This window comes from Merops nubicus, unplaced genomic scaffold (assembly GCF_000691845.1).
Source record: "Merops nubicus isolate BGI_N331 unplaced genomic scaffold, ASM69184v1 scaffold695, whole genome shotgun sequence".
In the NCBI taxonomy this organism is placed as follows: domain Eukaryota; kingdom Metazoa; phylum Chordata; class Aves; order Coraciiformes; family Meropidae; genus Merops; species Merops nubicus.
Genome location: NW_008607357.1, coordinates 13,056 through 38,890, shown reverse-complemented (window position 1 = coordinate 38,890; position 25,835 = coordinate 13,056). Strand labels below are relative to the sequence as shown.

The 25,835-nt window shown below is 35.1% G+C and overlaps 1 protein-coding gene across 1 annotated transcript in view; it reads right to left on the bottom strand.

Annotated features, from left to right (window-relative positions):
* Nucleotides 1-496: 496 nt before the first annotated feature.
* Nucleotides 497-25,835, bottom strand: part of LOC103772563 (kinesin-like protein KIF6) — a gene marked incomplete at both ends in the record, with an annotated part of 37,702 nt that continues 12,363 nt past the window's right edge. The window contains 4 exons of the mRNA XM_008939897.1: nucleotides 497-703; nucleotides 9,478-9,607; nucleotides 18,269-18,378; nucleotides 20,852-20,999. Coding sequence (XP_008938145.1) covers nucleotides 497-703; nucleotides 9,478-9,607; nucleotides 18,269-18,378; nucleotides 20,852-20,999 — 595 coding nt within the window. The remainder of the gene's footprint in view (nucleotides 704-9,477; nucleotides 9,608-18,268; nucleotides 18,379-20,851; nucleotides 21,000-25,835) is intronic.

Below are 25,835 nucleotides of genomic sequence, written 5' to 3'. Positions count from 1 at the left end.
TTATAATATATATATTATATTAACAGGTTAACTCCTGTCTCAAAGAGTTGAAAGATTCACACTTGTAAAGGAATAAAACAACACATGAGAGTAGAGCCTTATATTTTATCATATTACAATGCTTGAACCAAATAAAACCCAATCACTTTTAGTTCAATGATTTTGAGTGATACATCCTAATCCCAGAAGTGGAAGGGGGAGAATATCACAGTGAACATTTTTAACAGAAATAGAGCTGCAATCTTGTAAATATCTTCAGTATTCCAAAAAAGACAAGAAAAGTATTTTTTAAACACCTACTATAAACTTAGTGTTTGTTAAGCTTTTCTTAAATAAAAATATGCTATTTCAAATGAAGAGCTATCAACTCAAACATTTTAAAAGACTACAATAAATATCCTATGACTAACTGAATATTGGAATCTAGATTTCCAAAACATTGCACATTACAGGAATGTAGTAAAGGAAGAAATGTTTCACTCTAGTCTAATTTTACCTGTTCCAAATAATGTAATGACAGGTTGATATACTTGGCTTCTGTCAATAGCTGACCTCCAACTCCAGTCTTTGCAACACGCTCTGATCCAGCAAGGTCTACCAAGTGTAATTTGGAGTGTCGGATAGTTGCAGATCCAGGTTCCTTGCTGGAGATGTGAATAGTGAAAATGCAGTGAGATCTGGTTGAGGCTTGATTCACTGGTGTCTACAATAAAAAGAAAGGAAGAATTTACAATATTAATTTAATAAATAAATGCTGGCCTTACTACGCTGAGAAATATTGAGAAATACTAGACAAGGGCACCTCAGTCAGAGGGAAAGTCTAATTCCTGATCTCCAAGAGGTTATAAGTTCCCCATTCATAAGCCCATTTTTTTTTTTTTTGTCTATATACCTACCAGAGTAACTAAGGCTAGGACTTTCTACAAGGCTTTAGAATTCCATGTTTTCATTACTTTTAAGGAAAAAAAATAACTTGGCAAAATCAGTACCAAAATTTTATGTAGCATGACAGAGTTTTCATAAAAGTTGGCTTTAAATATATTTATTTAGAACAGATACTGCCATACTTCCTTAACTAGACACAGAAAGTGCTGGTCAATTTTTAGAGATGCTCAGCTTTAGTATGACTTTAATGGTGTTTCCAATGTATTTGAAATACAGAACAGAAAATTTAAACAGTTCTCAGATATTTAATTTTAAATTCCAAATGACCACATGCTATCAGATATACACCTCTCTCTTCTTAAACAAAACACAATAAAATCTTCAAGCATCTAAGGCCTCTTTTGTTTAGTTTTATCAAGCTGTTGTTGGAAACTTAAAACTAAAGGAATTCCTTATAATCTTCATTTTATGAATAGCTAAACCTTTAGAACATATATATAGGTTATAGGTTTACCATACAAGTAGTATTTTTATTCATGAACCATAACAAGTATGACTACATCATTACCAGGGCATAAATACTTGACTTGCAGAAAAATACGGAGCTGAAACAAATAAAAATTATTGAGTTAGCAACTAAATATGTATTTATTTATGGCTATTTTAAAAGGTGATTAAAAATCCTCATGAATTTATGTACATTAATCCTTTGTCTATAATTTATTCCTCTGTTATTCTAAAGTAATTATTTAACCAGGCATACCCCGTGATTCCAACACACTGCTTTTTTTACCATGGTCTGCTTTGGTATGAAACATTCTAGATGTAAAATAGCCTGTTGAAGGTATTGTCTTGCTATTCCAAGAAGAATAGCTCTTAACAGAAAGACCTGCAAGCTGAATATTCCTTTACCAGGAATAATACAAACAGATATACCTCTTGGTTGAATTGCCTCCCCTTCAAATTCCCAATATTTTTTTTCCAGACTTAATAGTGAGTTCACAACTGAGCTATTTTCAGGACTGATCCAGTCTGCAAACCATAGATATTTAACCTGGATCAGTTTTCTGATCAGTCACAGCACAGTTGTTGAAAGCAGTTGTGCTAGAATAATTGAAAATGGCAGCACACAGTATGTGAACAAGTGGGTGGTGTGCAGGAGTAGTGTATATTTGTAGTTATTGGGGAATGAATTAATAAAATTACAGTCTTAGCACCATTTTATTTTGGCCTGCTTTACCTAATAAAGCCAAGCTCCAAAGGAACGGGAGAAGAGTTTTGAACATTAGTTTATACAGATGGGGAATTTGGAATAATATAGGTAAGCCACCAGCTCTAACAGCCTGTTTTCTAAGGATCCTTTCACAATCCTTTGAAACAAGCACCAGAGTGGAGTCACATGCTCTGCTGTATTCACAGGCAAAGCTGATCAAATGAAGGGGCAGTGAGTTGTAGCAGGAGAATGAAAATAAACAGGCTCACGGAAAGGTGTCAAGCAAGAAAATACTCCCAAACATATTTGAAATGCAGTTACACTAAGAAAAAGTTATATGGTGTTAAAATGTACTTTATTCAGCAATTCTGATTCCATGAATAATCAGAGCCAGCTTCACTTATTTTACTATGAGAGCTATAATTTTAATACTTGCAGCTCTGCGAAGCAGGACTGGATATTTTCTTTTTTTCCAGCTCAAAATCCACAACAGCATTAATATTTAAGGACATTCTCCTCTACAGAACTGATATTTTAGGGCACTCTGCACTACAGTCATGGCATTGGTCACACTACTGCAAACAAGTTTAAGCCAGATCAAATACCAATACAGGTGTAGCTATGGAAGCATTAAGTAGAGGTTGCTATGAAAGAAGCAGAAGAAATCATCATAGAATTGTTTCAGTTGGAAAAGACCTTTAAGATCACCAAGTCCAACCATTAACCTAACTCTATCAAGTCCACTGCTAAACCATGTCCCTGAGCACCTCATCTATGCATCTTTTAAATACCTCCAGGGATGGTGACTCTACCACCTCCCTGGACAGCCTGCTCCAGTGCTTAACAAAACTTTCAGTGAGGAAGTTTTTCCTAATATCCAACCTAAACTTACCTCGGTGCAACTTGAGGCCATTTCCTCTTGTCCTACACCTTGTTACTTGTGAGAAGACACTGAATCCCACCTCTCTACAACCTCCTTTCAAGTAGTTGTAGAGAGTGATATGGTCTCCTCTGAGCCTCCTATTCTCCAGGCTAAACACCCCCTGTTCTTAAGCAAACTTAAATTTCTCTACGCAGCAAAACCTCACATATTTCAAAATGTTTTTTTAAGTCACACCTGTTTAACCCCAACAGAAGCATCAAAAATTTAAAGCCCATAAGTAAAAAAATTTCAGGACTCTGTTCCAAAAGTTATGGGCAATATTTGGCCTATTAGTTCTTTATTGTTTATAGCATTACACTAACGACGGCTTGTTTACATGTTCCAAGCAGATTCTGCTGGACTGGTCATTGGAAATTCCATTGCTTCTCTCTCCACAACTTTTTTTTCATGTAAAGTGAGTGATGCCTATTTGGAAATCATTGGACAGAATCCCAAACTGCTGTTTTTATAAAGTCCTTCTTCAGAGTAGAACCGTGCTTTAATCAATGCATCAATACTCCTTTTTAGAAAATATTCTATCTCCACTTCATAGTTCACATATATACAAAACTCTGTTAGAACTCTTGCAGGAAATGTATAGTAATAAAAATTTAAACTATTAAAAGGGATGTGATTGTGATATGCTAATTGCAGTCATTATCCCCCACGCTTTGCTACTTTTACCACACAAGTAGATGGAAAGCACATAGTAACAGAAATTACAACTTGTCAGCATCTTCAGACCAAAAATAAGCCCCTTTTAGGTGTTTGTTTTGGTTTTTGCTATCTTACATACGCAACTTCTGAGTATTACCATTCAGCTGTTCAGAAAGCTTGAAAACAAACAAAATTTTCTGGACAGTGTCTCAAAGCCTACTAAAAGGTTCCTTTAGTGGCTTTCAGAGCTCATACGGGCTGTTTTAGCAGTATTCAAACCATATGTATATGAAATCATCCTCACACTAATTTGATGTGATGAAGGAAAAAAAAAAAGAAAGAGAGGAGTGGCCTGGCTCTCAGCAGATGGTTGCTATTGTGAAAGTTATATATAGAACGACTGATGAGCTGCAGTTACTTACAAAGAAATAATTTTTTCCAGGAATTCTGTGACATCATAAACCACATAAGCAGACTTCAGATGCTTTGTAATATCACATGAACACTACAAAGGAATTAATGCCAGGTCATCTGTTGCTGCCCATCTGTGGCATGGTCAAAGAGGAATTCAGTAAGATTTCTTTGAAGATCATGATTTGGTAAAGCATCAGTGTTTTGTTTGATCTTGGAAAATATGTACAAGAGACCTTTCAAGCCAAACAACTCAGTCTCCTTTTTCTCTAGAACCATTATGTATCTGTGTTTTCTGTAATTAAATAAGCTGTATAGAAACTTTGTGACTTAAACCCATTATATCTATTCATACAACATTTCCAAGAAGGTGGTTTCTACTTAAACAAGAACCTGCAGCACAGCAATATTGCATGAAACATCTGAGGAAGGAATATAAGGGCATGAAAGGTCCAGAAACTTGCTGGAGCCTAAGTTACCATCTTAATTTGTTATCTATCTTAAATCAATTTAAACACTACACGAGTTCCTCCCAATACAAGAATTAATGTATTTCCCAAATCTTTTATTTGTTGCATCTGCTATTATAAATGTTGTTTTCACTAAGAAGAATAGCCAAAAATAGGATGCTACTGGTCTAAATAGTTTTTAATAACTGAGGACCTAAGAAGAGTCCTGTTGGAGTCCTGGTGGACAACAAGTTGTCCATGGGACAGCAGTGTGCCCTTGTGGCCAGGAGGGCCAATGCTATCCTGGGGTGCATTAAGAAAAGTGTGTCCAGCAGAACAAGGGAGGTCCTGCTCCCCTTCTACTCTGTCCTGGTGAGACCTCACCTGGAGTATTGTGTCCAGTTCTGGGCTCCCCATTTCAAGAGGGACAGAGATCTACTCCAGAGAGTCAAGCAAAGGGCTACGAGGGTGACTGGGGGAGTGGAACACCTGCCCTATGAGGAGAGGCTGAGAGACCTGGGGCTTGTTAGTCTGGAGAAGAGAAGACTTAGGGGGGATCTAATTAATGTGTATAAATACATGAGGGATGGGTGTCAGGAAGGAAGGGACAATCTCTTCTCACTTATGCCCTGTGATAGGACACGGGGCAATGGTCACAAGCTGGAGCATGGGAAGTTCCACCTCAACATGAGGAAGAACTTCTTTCCTGTAAGGGTTCCAGAGCACTGGAACAGGCTCCCCAGGGAGGTTGTGGAGTCTCCTTCCTTGGAGACTTTTAAGACCCATCTGGATGCGTTCCTGTGTGACCTGCCCTAGACTAGATGGTCCTGCTCTGGCAGGGAGGTTGGACTCGATCTCTGGAGGTCCCTTCTAACCCCTAACATTCTGTGATTCTGTGAAGAAGAAAGTTTCTTTAAACAGGAGAAAAGCATATGAAAAACTGTTTTGAAAATCACTATTAGACTAACAGAAGCTGCTACTATGTGGATGAATAATGTATTGATGATGGCTGCCAAATACACTCAGAGAAAATACAAAAAAGAGTTCAGGACAGCTGGGAGAAAAAGATTTCACAGGTGACACATGCAGTCCATACTGCAAACCAACTGCACTTGGCAGCTTATACAGTTCTAGTGGAATCTTTTCTTCTTTGAACAAAATATTTAGATATCAGAAGAACATGATTTTCCTGTATAATTTAATTAGTGACTAGTCAAGGCGTAAATTAATAAAGGCTGATTCTGAATGCTCCTATTTCTTTTGAGAGAATGTCTCAGTTAAAAGCTACAAAATTTTGTTTTAAGGAGGATTTCTTTGGTCTCTTAGTTGGTGGGGGTGGTGTTTTTTTTTGTTTTGTTTTGGTTTGGTTTGGTTTGTTTGTTTGTTTTAATCTTTCAATTAAACTCCTTGAAGAAGAAGGGCAAGGGAAACGAGAAAAGCACCGATAGCATCCAAGGCTGATATCAGATGGATTTTGTCCAGTCTCAAGCTGTAATCACATGAATAACTGTAGGAAGAAGTTCCAACAGCTTCAGTTATGTCACAGTTCAGATGGTAAGAAGAGAGCCATTGTGTCCAACAAGAATGTTTATCAAGCACTATAGCACAGTTTGCTACTCCAGTTGAAACTCATCCTTGGAATATTCTGGAGTTTTCACATTGTTGGTTTATACCACAGAACATCGTATGACTCTGCAAGGCTGAAGGAGCAGAAATACTTTGTTGAAAAACAGTGGAAATATTTCTCTAAGTAACATAAACTCTAATATAAGCTCCACCAGTTCCAAAAGAACCATGCTATATGGAAGGGTATGTAAGTTCCTGTCTTTATAGCTAGTAGAGGAGTGAGACAATTTAGTTTCCTTTCTAATTAATAAGGTACAAGTGAAGGGGCTCTTCAGGTGTACTTAAGTATGTCTGACAGTTGAAATTGCAAGTTTATTGCTATGAAAATATAAGGATCAGAGTAGTTACACTCTAACGCTTCCCTGATTTCTAACAGCAATACTTTGCCTTTCCATATTTACTACAAGTAGTTTCACAGTTAGACAATCATAACTGAAGTAAATTTTAAGGTAAAGAATATTCTCCAGTGAGGATATTATTAAACTTTATATCCAAATCACTTTAAGGACTATTCAAAGCAGTACGTATGACCAGTGATTTTTTTTACCACATATGGAAATGAAAGCACTTGTGCTGAAATGATGATGCCATTTAGTGCTAATGACACCATAGAAGAGGTTTCTCAGAGTGCAAATAATTGACACCAGTGAGGAACCCAGGAAAGCAGAAAGCTGTAACTCATTCTGGAATGCAGCTCTAGCATTGACAACATGCCTTCTTGGCAAAGCAACATTTAATATCCTATGTTCACACATTCAAATCCTATTTTTCATATTTCATCCAATAAAAAACACACTCGAACAGTACCAGTAGCTTTCTAAATATATTCAAGAGAATGCTAATAGGCAATAAAAATAAATACAAAAGGGAATGAGTCCAATTCAATGGTCACAAGTCAGTCCCCACAACTATCTTTTAATGTTTAAAAATTTCATTCTTACTTGAAATAAACATACTAAAGTATTGCCAAAGGCTAACTGCTTGCCCCATGTGTACTCCAAACATTCAAATGATGGAACAAACACTGTGTAGTATGCATTGTCTTCCAAATTTAAGCCATGGAGTATTATATGTATAGAACCATGCACTAAAATATTTCCCTTCCTCATTAAAATTAAGTAATCTTTCATTAGAGGAAAACCAAATGTTAACTGTACATACAACTTCAGTGTTCAGCCATATAAGTCTCAAAAAGATTTTACCATTGTGAAATTGATGCTTGCCCTTGGGAAGGTACTGGGTTTACCTTACTTTGCTATTTTAAGAGAAATATTAAAAATTATTTTGGGTTTGTTCTCTGCCAATTTCTCCTTTCTAAATATAAGAGACAAAAACTTCCTATTTGGAATTTTATGTTAAGCAGTGTCTGTGCACAGATATCTCCCATCTTACCATTTCCACAACTTGTAGTACTTGTCAAAACTAGAGCAAGGGATTGATCCTAAATGGACGTATACACCAATCCTACACAAATTTTATTAGCTTCCTCTTTTTTCCTTCTCATGAGCTACATAGTTACGTGTGGGAAAGAAGTATTCAGTTATAAATGTTCCCTTAGGTTCTGACATTTTATGAATGAAGCCTATAGAATAGTTTTAATATTATGATCACTTTCATTTTAACACAGTGAGTTCTGAGTGCAAAATGCAGCCCTCAAACGACAAACTAGATTCCACTAGCAGAGGCACTGCAGAAATTAAATTGTAATTTTTATTTTCAAAATGGTCCTGCAGCTCTTCAAAGGACGGTTATCTCAGGGGTAGAGCATTAGATTGCAATTTTAGAGGCCACAGATTTCATATATGATCCATGCAGACATATTAGTTTTTCCACAACCGAACTCCTCATCATTAAAAAAGATGAATCAAGCATTTATTTTACGTTTTCTATTTAGGTTTATTAATCTTGTGTCTTTCTCTTTAAAGTTTACTTAAATAGGGCCCTAATCTTTTTCGAGGTTTTGAGTGTTACCATAACTCAATTGAGGTTTAAAAATATGTATCTCTGGAGAAAAAGTTATAAAGGTTGACGTCATAAATCCTCTACCCTAGACCACTGCATTAATCCCAGATTTCTGCAAACACTATTTTCTTATTCTGATAAGTAATCATATAAAGTACCACAGTCACCCCAAGCCAAAAATGTTAAACAATAATGGGTCTTCAATTCTGAATGTCTAAGAGGAAGCAAAACGCAGTAAGTTCACTGAACTGTACTGAAATGTACCTGCTGCAATTGCAAAGGAAAAATATATGAGAAAACTGCCTAAATAAAACTTCCTCAATGAAATCTGCCTCAGTCGAAGCTTTTGGAATCCATGTTCCTCAATCTTCATATTTACTAACAGCCCAGAAGTACACTTTGATTCTCTCTTGCCTTAATGTCTCCCTGATTCTCAGAAACATCACTGTTGAAATAGTCTTCCTTGACAAAGAGAAAACAAATTTATATTTTGTGAACAAAAACTTATTCCCCTCTATGCAGATGGTCATCCAGCAGGAACAGAGAGCTATTTGACTATTTCATACACTTTAAATGTCTTTCTCATCAATGATTTATTATACATATTTTGGGACAGACAGAGGAAGAAAAGCCACAAAGTTCTAAAATAGAATTAGCTGTGTTATAGTGAAGACACATGGACACTGCTCATATTACGCAACACACTTTTTATATTTACATTCCATTCCCAAGTATGAAGAAAAAACCCAACAACCCCACAGATTTTGGATATGGAAATACATCATTGGCATTTTCCAGAATCTGTAAAAAAACTCTTGTCTTTGCATATTGGCAAATATTTATTTTGAATGTGCTTCACAGTACCATTTGGTTTTTTTTTGCACATAACACCACATTTATGCAATAAGAATGAAAAAAGAGAGGACTGCTAACTCCTACTGTAACTGTTTCAAGGCAATTTATTACTTCTGTCAAAATGTTTTACATAATTTGTAAGGCCATGGTTTCTAATCTTTAAATGTGAATGTATATTGATACAAGCGACTTTCAAAAGTCAGTCTATGTTTTATAAAAATTCTGGGTTTTTTATTTATTTTAACTGCAGTAAGTTATGACATCAGCAACCACCAATCACATTCACCAAGAACAAAAAAACTCTTTGCAAATTGAATGCTATTATCAGCAAAATGCTTATTTTCTTGCACTGTGGAAATACGCTCAGAAAGAAGATACTTATCTGTCTCTAAGCATTTCCAAAATATACACCTTACATGAAGAAGTAAGAAAGTAAGAAGTTTATGATAATTTTCACTCTAGTGGTGCTAAGTAATATATGTAGCAGCAACTCTCACCTCAGCAATCATTCTGTTGGTGTCTCCCAAAAAGAGTAGATTTAAGGCTTGCTCTTCACTGGTTGCTTGCTGAAGAGACAAGTTTTTCAGATGAATGTTCTGATCTGGGTCTTCCATTATTGTCACCTTTCTACATGGAAATAAAAAACAACCCACAACACAATTAAAAAAAAACCAAAACCAACTAGAATTGTTGTGAGGTGATCTTTGTTCCATATTTTCATTCTGATTGTGCCTAAAAGGTGACATCTAACACCCCAAATTCATCATAAGAAGAACCTAAAAACATGAAGATTAAGTGATGCACACTAAAGGAAATGTTGACTTCCTTTAGGTTTTTTAAGATAGATTTTTAGCCCTATGTCACCTCCTTTTTATTCCTTTCCAATAACCCTCAACATAGAAAAGGAATATATAAAATCATTAACTGTTAGAAAAAGCATTACAAACAATATTAGAAACATAATTACAAACAAACAAAATATGACAAACAAATAATAAGTAGGGGTTTGTTTGCCATTTCCACACCTATTTCAGCCCAAACGATACATAAAGCATACCATAACCTTGATGAACAAATAGGCATAGTGTGTTTCAGAATCAACACATCTGTAGCCAATGTTTCTAATAACCGTCCATATTTTAAGATAATTTTTCTTTTATTTCTTCTCAAATGGTAACAACTGCAAATGTAAATGATCCCTTTCTTAAATTAAAAGCAAGTAAACTGAGTGACCGCATTTCTTTCCACTGAGGTTAGAAAAGCTCTTAGTTGTACTTCTTTAAGCCTTAAAGTTCAGAAAAAGGAAGTTAGATGCAAGTAGCAAGGAGCTCCTTGTCAGTCCAGGAGGGCTACTAAATATTACCAAAATTCCTTTTTAATTCTCTAAATGGCCCCTTAATGGATTTTTTTCTTTTGATAAGGTTACTGAGAGTTAAACCATTTGCTTTACTGAGTAGCCATTAGGGTTCTTGTGAGTTAGGACATTCTACTGCATCCAGCATGGAAGCTAAGTAGTTGCAGCACTGCATTTGAAAAACTCTGAGAGAAGACTATATTAAAACTGAAGTACAGCAATTCTGACGATGATTGACATGTCCTTCAGGATGAATTACATGTTCTGAGGCAACTCAGAACTGTTTAAAAAGTTAGAAGGTCTTTAAAATATATTTTTCTCTGTAAGTATAGATAATACTTGATATTTATATGTATACATATGTGTGCGTGTATATACATTATTTTTTTTCATATTCTTAATGTTTAACCACAAGAGGGAGTATGGGGCTTGAATTTTTATCTCTCAATAGTTCTTGTATTTTAATTTCTCCAAGCTGCTTCAAAATCACACAAGTTGGGTTTTGTTCTGCTTTGCTTGACTTTTTTTCCCCAAACCTGACAGAATCAAATTGAGCAGCTAAGCAGCATTCCACAGTATTACTCTTAATAGTTCACCCACTGATGGTCAAAACACTGGACTAGATATGCAGAAATAATTTTAACACATTGCAATTCACTCACTATTTTCAAGAAAAAAATACATGTAGAAGTACACACAGTGTTTCTTTACTAGTCATAACAATTGTTCTTCCAAATACAACTGTGTCCCACTTACAGCCTTATTTTTCTGCAGGAGGGTAAGACAGCAGAAGTAGTCAAGGAACTCTGCTTCCTCCACTCAGAACATAAACCCCAAACCATAATTCTGTTTGTACATAACAATGTTTTGATAATGTCAAGTTGTATTCTATCTGTAATTCCATCTGTGCGTGCATCACACGCTAAAGCCCAGAGTGGTTCTGATTACAGTATGATATTTTGACTAATTTTAATATTTTGACATTGCATGGTAAGCACCATCTAGCTTTTTCTATAATTGAGGAAAACAATGTTGGTTTACTATGCACACATGACATAGTACTTAAATGTTTAAGGCTCTTCTCAGACTACATTTTGACCAATGGTTATAAATAATTCCCAGACAATGAAATATTAGTTTGAACATAAAGCTGTGGAGGATTATTGTACCAGAAGGGAGTCAATACAGTGGCCTTGCAGCTACTAGGAGGATTTCCAGATGTAATTCTAAATTTGCACATCTTGAGAGGCATCTCTTGAAACCTTCTCAGAAAGACATCTTCAAAAATGACAACAAAATCATTTATTTGATAATGCTATAAAGTTACTGTATAATATGGTAATAGATTTCTAGGGAACATTCTGTACGTTAGTGAAATCATTACACTTCATAGCCCTAACTTTATGGATAACTTAAAGTAGCTTTTCTACTACAAGATCAAAGGTAGGGCTATGAAATTTAAGGAAGTTTCTATCTCAATCTTATATCTGTCTCTAGGGCTAGAACTAAAGAAATCTAAAGTAATATAAAAAACTTTATCATTAATTTAAAAATATTTATAATGATGTAAACAAAAAATATATGGGGATACATATCTTCTACAACAACACATCAGCAGAATATAGTGATCCTTCTTTAGCATGATGAGGAGACTATGCAGCCAATAATAAACTTAGGAAAAGGATAAAAGAGAAAAGCAGCAAGCATGTATCTTGGAATCTGTCCAGAAGAACATAATAAACTCATGGATAACTATAGCTAACCTTTGTGTAAAGTTGCAAGGAGCCTTAGCTTTTAAGAAAGAATAACCAAGATATTAATTTTATATATTATCAAAAAAAAAAAAAAAATCTTACAGAAGCATAGCTTCTGAACAGCACATCAGAAGACAAAGTCAACACTGAGTCAAGAGTTTACAAAGTTATTCATTCACCGGCACAGCTTTCTATAGCACTGAGATTTGATTCTCCATTCCAGTACAGACCTAGAGCATCATCTCATCTTGTGAGACGTGACAGAACTATGAGATGAGTAAGTATTGTTGTGGGCTTTTGGCTAAGATGACATATTGTGACAGGAAAACCTTCCTCCACCGTCTCCAACAAATTCTATATGTGAGACAAGAAAAACAGTTTGCTTATTGTATATTTTGTGGACATAGGAGTGTATTGATACTTACTGAGAGACTGTTGCACATTTAGGAGTCAGTGCCCCACATAACAGCTACGCAGAGCAGGTGCAGCCTGTGCTGTGCACTCAGGCCTGTGTCGTGCTGCGCAGACCTCTTGGCTGCAGGATAAGCTTAGGTCATTTTAACAGAAGAGGCTGCAGGCAGCTCCCACCTGGTTATCACACCACCTTGCCTTCATCAAAACATGCCCTAAGAAGTTCTTATGAGAACACTTATAGAAATGGAGCTGTTTTATTATAAGAAAATTATGTAATAGCTCGAACAACCAAAAGGGAGAGCTCCTCCTCACGGACAGGACCTGTGCTGCTCTGCACAGCAGTGTGCTGTGGGCAAAGCCATTCAGGCTCTGCCCGATGCTGCACGACTGTGGGGTGTCCAGCATCTGATGGGATGTAAGATTTACTTGCCATCTATATTCTGCTTCTTATCCTGTCTTATGAAAGCAGTTATATTATTCCATTTGTTGTTGGGTCTTTCTATACTGAAATCCAGAAAGAGCCAGGTATCTGCTCTCTCTCTGCCCCCTCTCCTTCCTTGCCCCACTGTGGAAACAAGGAGTCAGAAATGAAACAATGAGATTGGTGGTCCATGTACAAACAAACTATACAAGATCTGTTAAAATTTGCAGGTAGCTGCAATAAACTCACTCACAAAATAATGTTTAAAATTATACTTTGATATTCAAAAGTAAAGTTCCCTTGAACATGACAGCAATAATCTGAACTGAACTGAACTGATTTACTCATCCAACACCTTTAGAGAAGTCATCTTAGAATAGTTTCATTTATTTCTTCCTAATGGTTTTCAGGAAACAAATCAACATAAAATCTGGATGGGAATAAACAATATACAATGTATGCTGAAGTTATTTTATACATGTAAAGTATAATTTGTTTAAACTGTAAAGAACAAAACATAATTTTTGAAGAAATTATACAGAAGTTTCCAGCTATCTCCTCATCAACAAACAGGTGGTTTACAAACTACCTACCTAATCAGTAGTAACACTTACATCAAAAACTCTTCATTTTAAAAGGATGTATTTCATATGAAAAAAAGTAAGCTAATACTGTTATTAGCCTTACAAATTTTAAGGCACTGGTAATTCTCAAAAAAACTTAAAATACACTTCTTGAAAATCTGTTATGGTGGCCAGTTTTTAGATTACATAGTTGGTACAGCAAATGGTACAGCTGGCAATAACACTGATGAACCTGGAGACAGGCAACAGGTTTACTATCATAAAAAAAAATAAATCAGACTGAATAAAATACGTTTCCTATATGCTGAAAATTACTGCTTAAGCCAAGCAGCACAGAAACTATTTATTATACTATTTTGTTTAGCATTGCATGTCAGTACTTTGGAAATTCATAAAAGTGTCTTCCTTTTTATTAAATTGAGTTCACTTAATCTATAGCTCAAATAAAAATCATCTTTCTGGAGCATCAGCTGTGAATGAATTATCAGAGAATTCAATACAAATTGGCTGGTGTTTTTTTGTTTTGTTTTTTAAACATCAGCCAGCATCATACTAAATCTTTAAAGAATCTTCAGGCAATAATGGGGAATCACTGATACTGGCTGGGTTTGGATTACATTTTCCCTTGGCCATATCACTCCTGATTAATAGTTGTCTGAGCTCCCTGTGAAGTAGCTCCTCAACTACTGCAACTTAAAGATAAATAGTTGACACTGTAAGGTAAAATAGCACTAATTCTAGTTTGCCTTCACAGAATCACAGGATGTTAGGGGTTGGAAGGGACTTCCAGAGATCATGTAGTCCAACCCCCTGCTAAAGCAGGTTCACTTAAAGCAGGTTGCAGAGGAACACGTCCAGGCTGGTTTTGAAAGTCTCCAGAGAAGGAGATTCCACAAACTCTCCAGGCAGTTCCAGGGGTCTGTCACATGCAAGAGTGTCACCTGCCATAGGGAGGACATGTAAAGCATCAACTTAGTCATAAATGAAGTCAGGACAAGCAGCTTCTATAACCTCAGTCTTTATTTTTCTGTTATAGTTCAGTGACAACAAAATTCTTAATAAATAATACAGACTAGTTATGAAGAGTTTACACTGGTAGGTTACAGCTAAAGTGAAATTGGTTTCATTCAGGATCATGGAGTCATACAAATAACAAATACACCTTACAACAGAGAACCTATTAAAGGAGGAAACTTTTTGCACAACTGCAAAGCAAATTAAGAGCTTCAGAAAAATTTTCCTAATTTGTAGAGTCCTGCAAATCTTTTATGAAAACAAGAGATGGCAGTAAAAATTCAAATAGTCTTCTACCAGCTATATTTTATAGCAATAACCTTATACTTTTTACATGTTGAAAACAGTCATGATTTCCTTGTATAAATGGAACTCTCTACAGATACAACCACAACTGGACTGTCAACATTAAATTCAATTTTTGCATTCTAAAAAGATTCTTCAAATGCATTTGTATCTGCATATGCTGTGTTTCAGCTATAGTGTCACAAAATTAAAGCACTATTAGCTTTGTGTAAGCAGAAGTTACAACTGTACACTAAGGCATATTGTTTATGAAGCATGATGGTATATAAAATGTTATCTTTTATGGGCTACGTGTAATATCACTACAACAAAACATCATGAGAACGTTTTTTTTTCCTGTGAATATAAAAATTCAATGGGATTTAAAAATGAAACTTAGTTGATGTATAAATATCTGCACCTATTAAAAACATAATACATACTTATGTATATATATGTACATGTATACATATCTCTACACATACATAAATAATTATATGACTCTATATACATTTAAATATAGAGATATATAAACTACATTCATAAATATGTCTGGAATTTATTTCCAGAAAAGTAGTGATTTTTTGTGAAAGCCTCCTCCCTTCTCATCTGGCAGACTAATGAAATGATGAAGCAGCATTAAGATGAAAATTTAAGTCTACGTAATATATGAAGGATGGCTACACAAAAAATCTTGGCTTCAGGAGCAGAGATTCCAAATCTAATCATGCAATGATTACCTGCGATGGCCGTTTTCAAAATTGTTATTATTCACTTTGCCTTAAACATGAAAATACAATTTTAATGTCTTGCTTTTCCAGTACTACCAACAAGTGTGTTGTGGGCTTTTCATAAGTTCTGTTACCTGAATGTCATCATTCTGAGCTTATTCCTTCTGTTGAAATGACAATGTAAAGTCATTAACACAGAGTTTGCTAGGCAGAAGTGTGTATCTACAACACAAATCTCTTTCTTTTGCAGGAATATGGCTAACAATACTGTTCCAAAACAACCTACCCACCTCACCAGGCTAACTAATCTGTTGCTTACTCTTCTAAAATGACACATTTCTTAAATGCTCCTCTTGACCATCTCATATACTTGGGAGAATACCAGCACAGACTGCTATAATTTACCCAAGCATACAAAAACCTGCATTTGCCTTTGTATGATGCCTAAAGTCTTGATGATCCACTATTAAGTTCAACAGGATGAGGCTCTGGGCAGCCTGATCTAGTGGGAGGTGTCCCTGCTCATGGCAGAGGGGTTGGAACTGGGGGATCCTTGTGGTCCCTTCCAACCCTGACAGATTCTGATCTGTTTTAGCAGAGGAATTTAGAGCCCTAATGGCTCAATGGTTGGACTTGATGATCTTGGAGGTCCCTTCCAACTTAAAGGATTCTATGATTCTATGAGGATATTATTACAATTTAAAGTACAAAAAACCTAAGTTCTGTTCAATATTGCCATTATACATGCTTTCAAACAAACTTGAGGAAGATAGATTCTGTATCTTGTTTACTAAGAAGAAAATATTAAGAGGCTCATGCTCATAAAATTATCAGAAAAATTAAACATATATCAGGTAATAAACACCTGATATGTTATAAAATATGTGATTACAATTTACTTACCTGTAACTACTACTTCCTTTGTCATTTACAAAAATTAACCAAGTACCCAAAATATAGTTAGACATGCAACTGCTCTCTCCTTGCAACTACCCTCCCTTCAATTTGTCCTTTCTTTTTAGCTCAGAATGCCAGAAAAAAAAAAAAAAAAGCACCACAACATTTTAATTGCTAAATGACTATCTTAAAAAATAAACAGAAAAAGATTAGTTACATATTTTTATACAATGCTAAGTATGAGTGATGAAGGTATAGTTTTGGTGTACAGTATTTTTTTTTGAAAAAATGATGTACTGGAAGCAATAATGACCATGTTCTGTAAAATTTGAAAGCACTTCAGATTAGTTACTCCTCAGAGTATTTGAGTATTTCAAGATTCTAAAATTCATGATTATTTGTAAACATTCAGAACATAATTTTAAAAAGTGACATGATTTCAAGGGCTCATGAATCCCTAAATAACTTGCAATTCAATTAATCAAATCAAATTTAGTTCAACTGAATAAATACAATTTAATAAAATGAATAAATGGAATGAATTAAAATGAAATGTTGTAAATAACTTAATAAACAAAATAATTTAATAAACTTGAATAACTTAATAGCATTATCTAAATCTGCACCTGTAAGAATGGGCACAAAAAATTATCCAAATTACTCTACAATTTAAAATTTTTCTCTGCATAGCACAAGAAACAGATAATTAATCAAATTAAATTTCTAAATATTACCATGAAAGACATCAGTGAATACATATTTTATATTTTAATGCGACTTGGAAGATTTTTAAAAGAATAAAATGTGTTTAATATGTTAATAATATAATCAGCTATTTTGATATAAAATTATATTGATTTTTTGTTAATGCTCCATTGGCAGTTTTCATTATGGTTCCTGCTCTTGTGCCAGCAGTGATTTAATTGCTATTTACATGTTTCAGTCACCATCATGTTGAGCCAGTAAGTTTATGGGTTTTAGCATTATTGCAGGGTATTTGCAAATCCAGGCAGTCACAAACTCATTTACACATATTTACTCTTTGCTGAGTTATTTTAAGACTAACACAGACTATCAACTGTTTTTTCAGAAGAAACTTACAAAACAGAATTTGGATTTTGTATGGCTCAATGGTTGGACTTGATGATCTTGAAGGTCCCTTCCAACCTAAAGGATTCTATGATTCTAAAACATCTCTAACTTCATCAGGTTTATGTGCTCCTAACCTACAAACCTTTATTTACTACCCTTCTCCAAGGATTAGTGGGTGCTACTGTCTTATCGACGAAAACAACTAAAAAGATCATCCATTCTGAAGTAAAAATATGATCCTTTGGAGTTCCTTGTGTCCTTTTCTATTTGTTGCTTACCTTATTTCATAATTGCTTATTCTAGAAACATAATTATCCTTTACGAAAGCTCCAAGCAGAAGCAGGAAGTTTTTCTCCCTACTGTTGCAAGTAAATACTGCCTGTTACATACATATGTCTTTGTCACACACACGTGCATAACTTATAAGGAGACGGGCTGTCACAAGAAAAACTAGCATAGCTTCTCTTTTGTTTTCAGAGGCTGCAGTAGATCTCTTCTGCTTAATACACATCTTTAATACTTTCACCTTTGGTTACTCCCATGTAGTCCCCAGCCTCTATGCGTACAAAGTAAAGAGAAAATTTAGACAGTGTTGAAAGAATTGAGAAAACAAAGTGTTTTGCATTCATTAACACTGAGATCAGTAGCACTGTTTCAAAAAAGTCCTGAAACAATGCAATGGGGCATATGAGAATGATCTCTGTCACTGGTTTGGATGATTGTCTGGACTTTTATTACTTACGGCAAATCTTCCAATCTGGAGGCCTCATGTCTTGGGTCCAGCAGATCATAACCACACTCATTGTATATTTCTAAGTAGGACACATGAGTTGTATACACTTTACTGCTATCCTGGATAAGAAGAGGGAAAGAAAAAAAAAAAAAGTCAGAAAAAGGAAGAGCTATAAAGAGAACTCAGAGCTAGATCAGAGGACAAATTTATCACTACAGCTTTTATGTTGCTTCCTTACTGTGCCTCCTTTTCTTCTCCCAAATATGGTTTATGTTTTCAATTCATGACACTTTTATGTTTTCTGAGTTTATAGGCTCAAGAGGGAAAAAAAAATTAAAAACTCCAACCAAAACACACATACACAAAAAAAAAAAAAATCAAAAATCCTCCCCGAACTCCACCAGGCCCATTATTTTAGTCTATTTTTTTTTAAATTGTTTCCTTGTATCTAGAGAAATCTGTATACACTTAAAAGATGGCAGCCTGCTTACAAAACCATGCAACATTCCATTTTTTACTTCTATGACAACAAAATGTTACTATAAAGAGATAAATCCTCATATTATGGATAGAAAGATTATGCTTAACCAACAGAAGTAAATAAAAAGATTTACTTCATTGAGAAACATTAGTGGCATACTGCTTTGCACTCTCTTTATCATAATATCTAAGCACTGTATGGGATTTTGGCTATTCTCTGTAATCTTTTTTTTTGTATAATTGCCAAAATGTAACTTAACACAACTGCATTTGCAGACAGAATTTTCTCCTGCCCCAAAGCCAAATACAAGCACCATAAACCTCAAAATAATGGGCCGTGATTTCCAAAATAAAAGAAAATTAGTCACTTCAGTAGATGAAGGCACTGTGAAAGCATGCATGCCATACTCACAGTAGCAGCTTAATAATCCAATCCACTAGAGCTGTTTTGCAAAATACTTTGACATACAAACTTTTCCCTTTCATTGAATAGTTGTTTGCCATTTTTTTATTGATAGGGGCAGTTCATATTTCAAGGAATGACATTTAAAAGGATAGATTACAGATTAATAGAAAAATAGTAGTTAAAAACTGTTCAAGCAGGAACTGTGGAAATAGGAGAATTTCTGACCAATAAATTAAAAGGAGATGCTATTGGCTTGATTTGTTTCTCATCTGGGGTAAAAAGTTTTGTTTCATTGGTTTCAAAATGCCCTGTGCCAGTGCAAGCAATAGCTTCAAAAGTCTTGTATTTTGTGTCCCTGAATTCAGTTTCTCCTGTTCAATCCTACTTAGAGTTAGGAGGTAGATGACTCCTCTCCACTATGTCAGCACTTTCCAAAGCACAGTTGCAGATAAAAATAAATAAATTAAACAAGGGAAAGGAAAAGAAAGGCAGTTGGAAAGGTAAAACACCAGGAGGACATGATTTAAGATGCACCAAGAAAGAAAATGTACAAAACAAACACAAAGATTGGGAAGCAGGCAGGCAGAAATATGTTTATAAGCACCATGAAGTAGAACTTTCAATCCAAAACTCAGTCTGAACGTGGAAACAAACATTTTTTTTTTTTAATGTAGAAATTACGTGCTGAGAAGGTGGGAAAAAATGTTTAATTTTTTTATCCTATTTTGTTCTTATTACATAATTAGAACTAGAAAAGAATGTTGGTGTGTTGACACCACATGTTGCTGGCAATTTTAAGATCAGCCTGTTCATTTTCATGGCCGAAGTCCTCAATGGGGTTGTGTGAGCACAGAAGGTCTAAGGCAACATGATTGCATGTTTGGTGGGTTTTTTTTTCATTTCCACTCCCACAAGAGCAAGCTTTTGTGCACCTGCAATCTGCTGTATACATTTACCTGCTAAAGCCATACTTTGAGTTAAATATAATAATTTGAGTTAAAAGGAAAATATGTAGAGAAAGAAAATGAATATGGGTGTCCATGTTATTTCAAATACTTAAAAGGTTTGCATTACTGACTTTAAAAATTGCTTTTAATAATAATTACGTGTATTTAGTGTTATCATTCTATAATATATTCTAGCTAATAAGTAACAGGTAAAATAGAAGCATTAAGTAAAATAAATAGCTGAATATTTAAAAATACTTAATAATTTTACTTTTGTATGGGTTGATGGGTTGTTTTGAGCATTGGTCAGGCACAGAGAAATTAGGTAAGTTACAAAGAGTAAAGTAATGCTCCATCTTTTACACAACATTGTTGGCTTACACAACAATCAGAGCAGTTTTTCTATGAGACTTGTGTGATGCAATGCATACAATACAAAACCAGACTGAAGCTACTATGTTAAGACAAGGAGAACCAATTATGTGATTGGAACGTACATTGCATCAACTAAAACCAGCATGGTTTTAAAAACAAGAAAAACTCCTCCAATGATGCTCATTATTCTCAGTCTACTGCCACAAACCAGGTCACCAAAACTATTATAAACATGTACTTCCATAAGGTATCATGCCAAGTTAGATATTTTCCTCAGCATTAATTTTAAGGGCTTCTTCTGACACTATTACAAAAAACCAGCCTTTTGCAATAAAGTATTTGCAAACCAGATATTAAAAATAAACAGAAAACAATGTCCCTTACCTTCTGCAACTGATCAAAAATATAAGACAGAGTCCTGGGAATGATGCCTCGATCACTGTAACGTTCTGCTCCTCCTGTGATGGTAAAAGTTTTGCCACTGCCTGTCTGGCCGTATGCAAAGATAGTACCATTATATCCAGCCAAAACACTACAAATAAAAAATAAACCAAAGGGGGATAGTTATATTATATAAGGCATAACATATTTTCCATGATCAGTTTTGTATAGAACCAAAACATAAATAACAGTTGTTCTTAATTACATAGCAGTTGTCTTCAGTAATACAAGAAGTTTCAATGGAATTTAAACTATCTAGAACTGAAGGCCTTGATGCCCTGACTTACCCCACTATTCAATATTATCATTAGTCAGTCATATTTCTTACTCTTTACATTAACTTTGTATGCTTTTTTCCTTTGGTTGATTATTTTTTTCAAGGATGATATTTAGTTTCTTAAAAGACTGTATCTATAGTCACAATTCCTGTCATCTACATTACAGTTAAAGAATCTAGAAATATTTCACATGTGACTTCAGTAATTGCAAAAAGAGAAGACAATATGATGGTTAGAAACTAATGTTAGGATACAGTTATACCAGGGTCTTTTCTTAGTCTGAGGATACTACTATACTAATAGTACTAGTAATACTACTATAAACTATTAGACTACTCCTAGCTTGGATAAGGGTATGCAGGAGAATCTGTGCTTTTATTAGTGTAGTAAAATCTTCATTACTATGAAAACACAAACCCACACTGGTAAAAGAAAACATTTCTGTTAAAAGTGTGTCTATACAAGAAACAGAGTAATATTTCTTCAATTTAGATCCCTTTGATGGCCTGATGTCTGAAATATAAATCTAACATTTTACTTTTCCCTTGTTATTAAAATTAAAATTTCAGGTATCCAGTGTTCAAAATTTCTATTGATACTCACAGCTGACTATCATAGAATCACAGAATCCTTTACGTTGGAAGAGACCTTTAAGATCATCAAGTCCAACCATCAAGCCAACACTACAAAGTCCTCTGCTAAAACAGATCAGAATCTGTCAGGGTTGGAAGGGACCACAAGGGTCACCCAGTTCCAACCCCTCTGCCATGAGCAGGGACACCTTCCACTAGATCAGGCTGCCCAGAGCCTCATCCAGCCTGGCCTTACAGACCCCCAGGGATGGGGCCTCAACCACCTCCCTGGGCAACCCATTCCAGGGTCTCACCACTCTCATGGTGAAGAACTTCTTCCTCACGGCCAGTCTGAACCTATCCACTATCATACGTTTCCCTTGTGCAGCTCTGTCTCAAAAGAAAAATACTAAAAACTTATTTCCACATTTCTAATTCCATTTCTTGTTAATTATTGTGAACTGCCCTGACCCTGAAAAATATTTTAAGTGCTCTGAGATTTTATGCTTCACACTGACTGGCTACAATGACATAAAAATTATGGAGGACAAAATTATCTTGGTTTTTCACTTGTTTGTAAAAGCAAACAAAAACGGAACAAAATTACCAAAATTATCAAAATAATAAATGAAATAGTGATGAATCCAGTTACTGACTGTAAAATTCAGATAGCAAATCAAACCAGAACTCATGAGAGTCTATAGTTGACAGGATATATGATAGAAATGACATTAGACCTTCAAGCTCTTTTCCTCTCCTTTCAGCAGCTATCAGTCACAAAATTTTTCCTAGATTCATCCATCTCATAGTTTTTCTACCACAATTCCAGCATCTCCTGACAAATTATATGAAGGAACTACTTGGAAACGAACAAAGTAATCAAGAAAAAAAATTCTTTTCCTGATAAAATCTACCAGAAGCAAAATCTACTTTGGCTAGATATAACATGCTTAAGGACTTACTAATTTTGCTAACGAAAAGCTAAAATTAATCTTGTATATTTTGTTTATTGGAAAAGTGATAAATAAGCTAAGACTTTAAATAATAAAAAGAGGCCTAACAACCCTTGCATAAGAGGAAAAGAACCACGTATAGATAGCTGCTGGTCTGGCGCCACAAGAGATGCAATGGTTCTCCAACTTATTAAAGTTTATTTAAAGGCCTGAGTAGTTGCCAAATTGCTTATATTAATCCATTCCAGTAGGATATCAAAGCCAAAACCAGAAACATGTTGAAAAGAACTACAGTGTACATCTGCTCACAAAGACTGAATGGCCCAAAGACAGAGTATATATAGATTTTAGATTCCAGATGTTAAAAATCAAAACAATTATTATTAAACACCTCATTCATCTGTCTTAGGAATTTCTAGTACCCACTGTCACAGAATCTGAATGCTGAAGACAGTAATGAGTTGTCAGAAGGTAGGGGGTATCAAAAGAAGCTCAGAGATGTCAGATTCCAAACAAGCAATGGGAAAGGATGCTTCATGCACAATGCGGTTAAGGTGTGAAACTCCTTGCAATGGGATGTTTTTGGATGCTAAAAGTTCACACAGGCTTCAGCAGAGATTGGAATAATTAATGAAAATAAAAAGATAAATCTCAGGGCTACTGAACACAGAAAGGTCAGAAAGTCCCTAAACTATAAATGATTAGAGGCTAACAGAATACTTGGGGGAAGTATCTCTATGTGCTTACACTGTTGGGCACTTTTACCCCTGAGCATTGACTGTCAGTCCCTGTGAGAGATAACACGCTGGCCTAGACAAAATTTTGGTCTGACCCAATACAATTGCTCTTCTGTGTTTACATCTCTGCCCTTTGGCTCTTCTAGATCTAGCATTTTGGGTTGTTAAGCTTCTTTACTCCTTCTCTTCTTTAAAGTTGTTGAAGGTATATATTTTCAAACACTGTGGCATGGTTCCTGCAGAAAGGTGTGTTTTGCAGTGTGGTTGAAAAGGTGGCAAAAGTGTGGCTGCAAACTATTGACTTGAGGTCCCTGTACTTCACAAAAACCTGTTGATTAGGATCACCACACATGTAAATACAGGATAAAATGTCACATAACATATGCTGTCAAAACAGCTACAGAAGTCAGTGAGTTTTCTTTGTGCTATTTTATTTATATATTTCTTATACATATTGCAGTGCATCAGCATGGCTCTGAACAGTCTTCCAGAAAACACTGAAAGTTGAGAAAATGTGAACATATTAAGTGTCACTAATATAACCTCACAGTCCAGTGTGATTACAGGTAATATTAATATTGCATTGCACAGATTTACTATGGAAGTGCTAGTTAATATTCCACAGTGGAGTTCCACTTAAAAATGAAGATGGATTTTCATCTTGGGTTTTAATGTGTTTATAATTATATATACAACTGCATCCTGTCTGTATTTACAGCACTCATTTCTTTCATTCAGTGCATTAAAACACACAAGGCAATTTAAGAAAATCCTCCTTGAGGTGCTAAGGAAGCCTGTAGTAAAAAGAGCTATCAATAACATCAGTGAAACTGCTGGCAAAGCCTTTGAAGAGTGAAGTGCAAGCCCATGAAGACAGGATGGCCATGAATTCCCTAAGTCTGAGGAGAAAACCATGTGAAATCCAAGCTTGATGTTACTAATTTACACTTCTTTTAAGGAGTTTCACTTGGAACCGATGGAAATACAGGATGTTTTAGCAATGAGACTTGTGGAGAAACTATTATTATAGCAAATAATTGCTAAAAATATACTTTAGTCCTTTTCCATTTCTAAGAGCTTTGTGTCAAAAATAAATACAAAACTTTATCAGTTTAATTTTAGTTCATTGTCCCAAGGATATTTACACTGAAATGGTAACTATGTATGTAGGTGGGCTGACACCTAATTAATCATTAAATGAATTAAACCAGTATCACTTTACTAAATAGGAAGCTTAAGACAGGCACTTAACTATTTTCAACCTAAGATGCACAATACCTTTCAGAAAATAAAAACATAGAATGCATGCTAACCCTTCAGCCATCCATAAAATACTATTTAAAATCCAAGGAGCTACTCTGCAGAATTACAGTTGACAAAGTGAAAAGTGTCATCAGATGCTACAAGATAGTGCACTGAGTAGAAAAAATATATATATCTCCTCCCTTTCATCACAAATTGTAATCACAACAGGTACCCATAAAAGTTGTCAACACCAAATATGAGATTACAAGAAAAGAGTTTATTTTCTAACCAGCATCCACTAAAAGGATCCTTGAACATTCTCGTCTGCAAATTAAAGTTGTCCTCAACAGTAGTGGAACCGATTCTCTGCTGGAAAAGGCAGTAGAGAATCATTGACTCTTTTTTGCCTATTCTGCAAAATCTACTTTGCAAGATGTCAGCTCACCCAGGCAAGGTCTGCATCTTACCTCTTCAGATTCTCTGAATGAAAATCCTAAATCTTTGTTAAACTTGGTATTTGAACATACACAGATCAACATAATTCTTTATTGTAGCCTTGTGAAGACTTTAAAACAGGCATAAATAAAAAACATAGGCTAAAAGGACTTCCAGTCAGCCCCCTTGGTGTCACAACAATATCCAGAACATTGACTTTTTTTTTTTTTTCTATTTTCCTCCTCTAGGAAGCTGAGTCTTTGCACAGTTAAGGAGACACTGTTGAATAAATTGTCTCTTTACTACTTCAAACAAAACACATCAAAGACACATAATCCAAGGAGAGGCTTTGCTGAAAAGATCTTTCATGAACTTATGCAATGCTGTATAGCTCCCTGTTCAGAAGTTCATGGACTACTTCCAGACAGATTAGCTAAAATGTTGCTGGAGAAATCTGTCCTCAGTACAGTTTAGCAAAATTACTCCTGTTATGATTGTCAGAGTTCCTGGAGTTTCTTTTTTTAGTACCAAGCTAAGAACTATAAAGCCTACTATACAGAAAAATCATTTTTTTAAAAGATGATGACTAAAGCTTGTCCAAATTTGTACATATGTTTCAAACTGTTAGGAAATTCAGAGTTCATTTTCCTTACACCCTAAAATATGCAGGCGTATACTTGAAACCCTTTGTGATAGACTTAGTGTTT